Source organism: Tyto alba, unplaced genomic scaffold (assembly GCF_018691265.1).
Source record: "Tyto alba isolate M040663 unplaced genomic scaffold, T.alba_DEE_v4.0 Super-Scaffold_1, whole genome shotgun sequence".
Classification (NCBI taxonomy): Eukaryota; Metazoa; Chordata; class Aves; order Strigiformes; family Tytonidae; genus Tyto; species Tyto alba.
The window spans coordinates 15,518,374-15,526,008 of NW_024881261.1; the positions used below are offsets into that span (position 1 = coordinate 15,518,374).

The 7,635-nt window shown below is 55.0% G+C and overlaps 1 protein-coding gene across 1 annotated transcript; it reads right to left on the minus strand.

Annotated features, from left to right (window-relative positions):
- Positions 1-5,497: 5,497 nt before the first annotated feature.
- On the minus strand, positions 5,498-6,918 carry LBX1 (ladybird homeobox 1). The gene is made up of 2 exons (XM_033010654.2): positions 6,318-6,918; positions 5,498-6,000 (listed from the first exon to the last, which is right to left on the minus strand). Exons 1-2 carry the CDS (start codon positions 6,640-6,642, stop codon positions 5,498-5,500), a joined length of 828 nt encoding a protein of 275 aa, XP_032866545.2. The 5' UTR covers positions 6,643-6,918.
- Positions 6,919-7,635: the final 717 nt, after the last annotated feature.

A 7,635-nucleotide genomic window follows, 5' to 3' on the forward strand; every position in this document is an offset into this window, starting at 1 on the left:
GGCTCGGAGGAGCGGCCGGAGCTTAAAAAGGTTGAGGGATGTGTGGGGCCGGGGATGCTAACGCCGATGGGGCTGACTGTAGCGAGCGCGGCCCCATCAATAACGCGCCGCCGGGAGCCTTCCCTTCCCCGGCCCCCCCGGGCCCTGCCCAGGCTGCCCCCGGGGGCCCCGACCCCTCGCTCGGTGCACAGACGGGAGGTCCGGTCCCCGCCGGTGCTCGCCCGGGTGCCACAGAACCGAGAGAGCAAATAAGGGCCCTGCCCCGGGGCCGGGGGGAGCGGCAGGCAAAATGCTGAAGCCCCCCCCGCCCCCGCCCCGGCCCCGCCGGCGGAGGTTTGGGGGACAGGGGGGAGGCCGGGAGCGGAGCCCCCGCGGCTCAGCGCGGCTGGAAGGGCCCGGGCTGGGTGGCTGCCAACGCGAGCGGGACGCGCGGCTCTGCCCGACAGCCTTTCCGCATGTCGCGACATGAGGGGACGGTCGCGATATGGCCGCGAATGTGTCTTGCTCGCTGCGGAAGGCGGGCGGGAAGGGCCGTGGGGGGTGCGGAGGGAAGTGGGGAGAGCCCTGTGTCCCTCCGGTCCCTCGGTGTGCCGGTCCCCTGTGTGCCCGGGCCGGGGGCGGGCGGGGAGTGGCCCTGCACCGGGGCCTTCCCGGGGAGCGGAGGAGAGAGGCTGCGATTCCTGTCCCAACCCCAGAATCGGGAAGAAAAAGCCTTTCCTTTCAGCAGAGACTCATGCATCAAACTTCAATTTTCCGGACGATTGAATTAGTGATTTTTTTTCTCCTGAACTAAAATACACTTAAGTCTTTGGGATTAATTACCACGTTCTGGTCCCTCAGACTGTAGTATTAGTTATCGTTGCCATATTCGACATCAGCCCTGACACCTCATAAAATAAGGAACTGAATTTCACTGACTCAACCTGCTTTAGCCCTGTTGGATAATTCAGGAGGGGGCTTTATTCTCCGTCTGGGAGCCCTGTGTGAAGTGAACAAGATCAAATATGGATCTCCTCCACCCCTCCCTCAGAAAAAAAAAAAAAAAAAAAAAAAAAAAAAAGCAGCATTATAAAAAAACCCAAACCCCAAAGAGAAGCATTTCCAAGCAGACAACACCCCCCACCGCCCCCTCCCCTCCCGCTGCCCTCCCACCTCCGAACGAAATCCAAGGCAGTGTCAGGTTTGGGGATGAAGGATGGGGATGGAGGGGTGGGGGTGGGGGGCGGGGGAGGGCGCCGGCTTCTGCGTTTGAGAAATAGAGTTTCTGCCGGGAGGGAGCAGCGGGGGGCGGGGGGCGGGCTGGGCCAAGCCCCCCTGGGGTGGCCGTGCCCGAGGCAGGAGTGCAGCCACCGCGCCGCGCCTGCCCGCGCCCAGCGCCCAACGCCCCCGCCCGCCCCCGCGGGGGGGACCCGCGGCACCTCAGCCCCCGACGGGGCGGGCGGCGGGGGGACCGCCGGACCTCCAGCCCGCTCCCGCAAAGCCGCCCCGCCCCCCCCCCCCCGCTCCCGCACATCTTTTTGCCAAACTGCGGATTTTCATCTCCCCGGGCCACGAGCTGAGGGGGATTTCTCAGCCCTCCTTGGCCGCATTTACACCTTTATTTTTCCCGTCGGGAATCCTGCTTTTCCCACTTGAATCCGGACGCTTTTCGGTGTGATCCGTTTGGGAAAGGCCGGTCTCTACCGCTGCCCCGTGCCCACCTCCCCACGGAGGGGAGTCGCGGGGTGCCGGTCCCCGGGGCAGCGAGCACCGGGCCTGGGGCGAGGAGCCCCGAAACGCTCCGGGTTTGCCCGGGAGTGGGAAAATGGGACGGGCTCTGCCCCCACTGTGAATCCACGCGGGAAGAACAGGGGGGCAGGGAGAAGGGCAGGCAAGGGGGCCGCAGACCCAGGTGGTCCCGGCCAGCAAGTCCCGGGGGTCTCGGCCCAGCTCCTTCCGTGCTCTGGAGCGGAGCGGCCGGGGCGGAGGGGCAGTTCCCCCGCCCGCAGGGCTGGCTGGTTTAGGGGGACAGGGTAATTTGGGGGTGTGGGGAGGACAGGAAGGGTTGTGTGCCGGCCCTGCCCGGCGCCCGAAGCGTTGCTCCGAACCGGCTGGGCAGGGCTCCGGCTGGGTCAGCCCCGAAGGGCACGTTCAGCGCTGCCACCGCGTCCCTACGTGTGCTGCGGGGAAAAAAACCCAAACAAACAAACAAAAAAAACCCACAAAAAAAAAACCAAAAAACAACCCCCCCCAAAATACGCCCGCCCCCCCCCCCCAAAAAAAGGGAAAGAGACAGAAAAAATAAATTAAAAATAAGAGTGAAAAAAAATATTTCAGGTCGTATCTAAAATTCGAGGGAGAGCAAACCCCGAGCAATAAATCTAGCTAGCTAGGTAATCCCAAGAAGCGGTGCGTTTCAAAATGCATGACAAATGAGGGGCACAAGCCGGCGCTTCATTTTTAAACTAAAAAAATAAAAAAGCTTTTGTTTTTTCTGTATGCAAATTAAATAATCAAAATCCCAGCTATTTGGAAATGGGGGGCGATCCAAATTAACATGCTGCAAATCTTCGAGAGGAGGCTTTATTTACTAACCCGCCCCAGCCACGTGTGGTAAACTTCTGCGGGTGCAAGGCGGCCCGGCATCTCTTCTCTTTGCACAGAGAAGTCAATAGATCAGAAATCCAAATTAACTCCCAGCCTATTTTCCATACACCCAGCCACCTTTTTTTTTTTTTTTTTTTTTTTTTTATTTCGTGGTTATATTGAATTGTAGTGTTTGCAGCCTCATTAAATCCATTCCAAGACAAAAGAATAAAAGACTGGGGGGAGGGAGGGGACAGGAGAGGAGGGGGAAGAGGAGAGGGAATGGGGGAAAAAAAAAAAAGAACAGATAAAGAAAACAAATAAAGCCCTTTAACTAGATCTTCACATAAATGTCACAGTTTCTCAGCATTTACGATTTGCCTGTTTAGCATAAAAACACTTAAGGACAAGATTGAAGGCTTTCCGAGAGATCTGGACAGAAGTCAAAGCTATCACTCGGAGGTACAAAAAAAAAAAAAAAAAAAAAAAAAAACAAACAACAAAAAAAAGAGGGGGATGGCGGGGTGGGGGCGGGAGGTGGCGGAAAACAAGTGCTCTTCCAAATAATACTAAAGAAAAGTGAATTTCATTGTAATTCATAGGCTTGTTCCAAATACCAAGAGAGAAAGAGAGAAGAATAGAAGCGCACAGATGCCCCGACGAAAGGAGAACAGCTCTGCTCCCATTGTTGTGGAGTTAAACAGTGGAAGGGAGGGTTAACCTAATCCATCAAATTGTCTGGAAATTGTGAAGAAAATTCAAAAACCATATGGTCTCCAAGCGCTCGCCTTCTCTCTGCTGCGGAGGGGCACGCTTGTTTCAGCATGGCGAACCGCAGGAGGCTGTATATGCTCCATTGTCGCTTGTCACTTCAGAGAAGAGGGCTCATTTGTCCCCAGTTTTCATGCTTTACGCTAAAAATTACAACCCCATCCATTCTCAAAGAGGAGAAAGATTTATTTAGCCTCGGAGAAACTGGACCAAAAAAAAAAAAAAAAATCCAACCCACAAACCAACCCTGTCTTATCTGGACACTTCTCCGCCGAGCTCTGCCACTGTACACCAGATTTGTCTTTCTCACATAAATTTTGCAAAGAATAGGGAGAAACACACGTTGCTCGGCTCCAAAGGCAGGTCACGCTGCCAAGAGAAAACACATTCACCACAGCCTTAATTTTGGCGAAGAGGGGGGGAAAAAAAAAAAAAAATGAAAAGGGAAAAAAGAAAGAGAGAGAGGGGGAAAAGCGAAAAAGGAAAGGGAGGAAACGAAACATTTTCCAGCCGCGGGTCCCCGTAGCAGCGCTATTGCCCAGAAGCGGGAGGGCTGGCCCGCCGGCCGGAGGGCAGCTCCCCCCGCTCCCACACTCCGCTCCTTTTGTCCAAACCGGCGATAGCTCCTTCCCCTCCGCTCGGATTTGGGGTTTTCTTTCTTTTATTTCCCCCCCTGCTCCCTTTCCTCTCTAATTTCGGGCTGGCGATGCCCCGCTAGAGGCGGGAGCGGCGGTGCGGGCGGGGGGTGCCGGTGGCCCCGCCGCGCTCCCGCGGCCGCGCATCCTCCGAGCCGAGGAAGCGCTCTCCGCATCTCCTGCCTTCTTGAGCCGCCGGGATCTCCCCCTGCTAAACCTCTACCCGGCATTAACCTTGGGAAAAAAAAAAAAAAAAAAAAAAAGTCATAAAGTTCTCTCTCGTGTGCTCCTTCCCCGAAATTTTCTCACAGGCACTGCGGTTAAAGTAACTTTAAATGCAAACGGGATGGGAGATTCCTATGGGGGAAAAGTCTGTCGTGACCTCGGACCAGCGGAGCACTTTTTCGTTCACAAAGAAGGACGTTAAAAGTATATTAAAATGGTAAAGATTTTATTGTATCGGAAAAAAGAGCTATCTGTACAATTCTAAGAGACAGTAAATAAAGCGACGTTGTCCCTATCGGAACTTAAATAGCAGGCCTTTTAAAATTTGTACAATTCAAACAAAAACAGGTCTTAAATCTGTACATTTCTTTTTTAATTTATAGTGTAATATTTAAATGTATCGATCTTGGGATTTGTCCTTTTTTATTTCCGTAGCATGCAAAAATTCTAAAAAGAGTAAAAAATAATTCTAGGATTTTTTTTTTTTAATTTTCGTTTTTTTGTTACCACCTTCATATCAAAAATACGAAAGGCAGCTTTTTAATAAAAGCACAACAATAGCAGAAAATGGTAAAAATAGCTTTTAATTGGTAAAATGAGGCAGAAATTGCATCGGAGACAAATCTCTATGCTCTAGGAAAAAAAGAAAGTATATATTTTTCAACTTGCATTATAACCCATCCCCAAGTTCCCAAGATTGCGAAAGAAAAAAACATTTTTAAAAAGAAAAAAAAAATTACTTCGTGCACATCTGAAACATGCAAGGAAAGGAAAGTGGCTAATTTTTTGCTGATGCCGTTTTAAGTCTAACTTAAATCTCCTCCAAAATGGTTCGTTTCGGAAGTCTTTGAAAACAACTGCCTACCCAAACATCTGTTGGAAGCGGAGTTTATTCCAAGGTTACGCGTCTCCCTTATAGACAAAATAATCGTCATTGATAGCTATTAAAAAAAAATAATAATCAAAACCTCAAAAAGAAGGGGGAAGGAAAAAAAAATCCAATATATACGTTTAAATATTTATACAGAAGCCGTCCGTAATTGCACCATTCCGAAGATGTGACAGGCGGAGGGATATCGACTCTACCCTAAATTAATTCGTGTTTGTGTGTGTTTGTGGTGGGTTTCTATTGCTTATTGCTCCGACCGAGGGGGAGCAGCCGCCTCGCCGCGCTGCCGGGGCCGGGATGGGGGGGCCGGGGGTGCCAATTTGGAGCTGTCGGGGTGGGGGTGGGGGGGAGCGGGACGGGGCGGGGGGGAGGGGGAGGCGGTGGTGGTGGAGGAGGCCCGGCCGGCCGCCCCTCAGTCATCCACGTCGATCTCCACGTCCTCCTCCTCCTCCTCCTCCTCCTCCTCGCTGTCCCGGCGGCTGCGGGGCCGCTCCGTGGGGGGCGAGGCGGGGCGGGGCGGCGGCGGGGCGCCGGGCTCCCGGGCGGCGGCGGGGGGCGGCGGCGGGGAACCGGACCGCGCCTTGCCCCTTCCCTCGGCGCTGGGCTCCAGCTCGGCCAAGGCCACGATGTCCACGGCGGGGTTGGGGCCCAGCTTTTTGGCCGATTCCACGTCGGCCTTCATCTCCTCCAGGTCTCGCTTGAGCTTGGCGCGGCGGTTCTGGAACCAGGTGATGACCTGGGCGTTGGTGAGCCCCAGCTGCTGGGCGATCTGGTCCCGGTCCGCCGGCGACAGGTATTTTTGGTAGAGGAACCGCTTCTCCAGCTCGTAGATCTGGTGGTTGGTGAAGGCCGTCCGCGACTTTCGACGCTTCTTCGGCGTTTGCCGCTGCCCGAAGATCGTCATCCCGTCCCTGCCTGCCGACGAGCCGCCAGATTGTCGCCGCTTTCCCCGTGTCCACCACCCCCACCCCCACCCACGCGAGCCCCCAGCCCCCGCGACCCTCCCCCGTCTGTATCGGGAGGGAGCGGGGCAAAACCGCCTCTCCCGCACCCCGAGGGCCGCGGGGGGGAAGATGCCGCCGGGTACCGGCCGCCCAGGGACCCCCCCCATCCCACCCCGTGCGACATCCCGGGAGATGGGGGTGGGGAGGGGGGGCAGGAAAAAAACAGGCCGTGGGGAGGAGCAGGGCACCCACCCGCGGGAGGATCCCCCCACTTGGCGAGGGGCTTACCTTCGGCCGCCTGAAGCACGCTGACTTCCAGCCCCTTGAAGGTTTTGCTGGCCAGCTCTTCCAGGGCACAGAGGGGCGAGGTTTGGGAGAGCAGCGCCCGGCCGGAGAGGGGCAGCCCGGCCGGGGGGTGCTTCTCGGCGGCGGAGAGGAGGTGGGCCGTTCCGCAGAGGGTGTAACTCCTCCGCACCGAGGGCTTGTTGAGGATGTCCTCGATGCTGAAGGGAGTGAGGGGCTTGTTGGAGTTGGCCGGCGGTGGGAGGTGATCCAAGGGGCTCCGCCGCCGCTCTTCCCCCGAGGAGGGCTTGGGATCTTCTTTGGAAGTCATGGTGGGGCCGGGCCGCGCGGGGCTGCCTTCCCCACCCGCGACGGGGATGCGCTGCCGCGGGGAGAAGCCCCCGGCGGGACCGCGGGGTGACGGCGGCGGAGACAGCGAGCAAAAGTTGAAGCCCACCTCCAACTCCGGCGGAGGAGCCCCGGGTCCTCCCGGGGAGAGCCACGTCGGGCGGCGGGCAGGGCGGCGGCCGGGAGCGGAGCTGCCGTCGGTCCCTCGCCGAGAGGTGGTCCTGCCGCACCTCTTGTCCCAGGGTTTTGGGTCGGGGATTTTTTTTCCCCCCTCTCTCTCTCTCTCTCTCTCTCTCTCTCTCTCCTCTCACTCTCCGCTCGCTCGCTCTCTCCTCTCTCTTCCTCTTCCCAGATGCTATTTTAAGAAACACCCCAAATCGCAGCACTTTCCCTACCCTCCCCCCCACAAAAAAAAAAAGCAAATACCCCCCCAAAAATAATTAAGAAAAAAAAAAAAAAAGAAAAGAGAAAAAAAATTAGAAAGCAGACTTCGGAGAGGGGGAGAGCAGCCCTTGCACCGAGACCTCGGACCAGGGGGAAAGAGGCGAGAAGAGACGGGGTAATTGACTATTGCTAACAAGTTATTGTTGATTGGGAGGTAATCAATTATCTTCAATGACACTTTTCGCCCTCTCTCTCTCTCGCTCTCTCTCTCTCTCTCTCTCTCTCTGTCCAATGCAGGCTTTTGCAAGTTCGGAGACCCATTAATTAGGAGGCGGTATGGAGGTGGAGCCCAGTTGAATTATAATGCTGAATGCACTTGTCATATTCTGGCCCTGCTATTTGTTTGGACATATATATTTTTAAATTACATTACAAACCAGCCTTTATTGCATCAGGATAATACAGTATAGTGAAAAATAATAATAAGAGAAAACAAAACAAAACGAAAAATATCCGGCGGTATCTTTTTTTTTTTTCTTCCCCCCGAGATTTTTTTTTTTTTCTTCTCTTTCTCCCTCCTGTTAATTTCGGC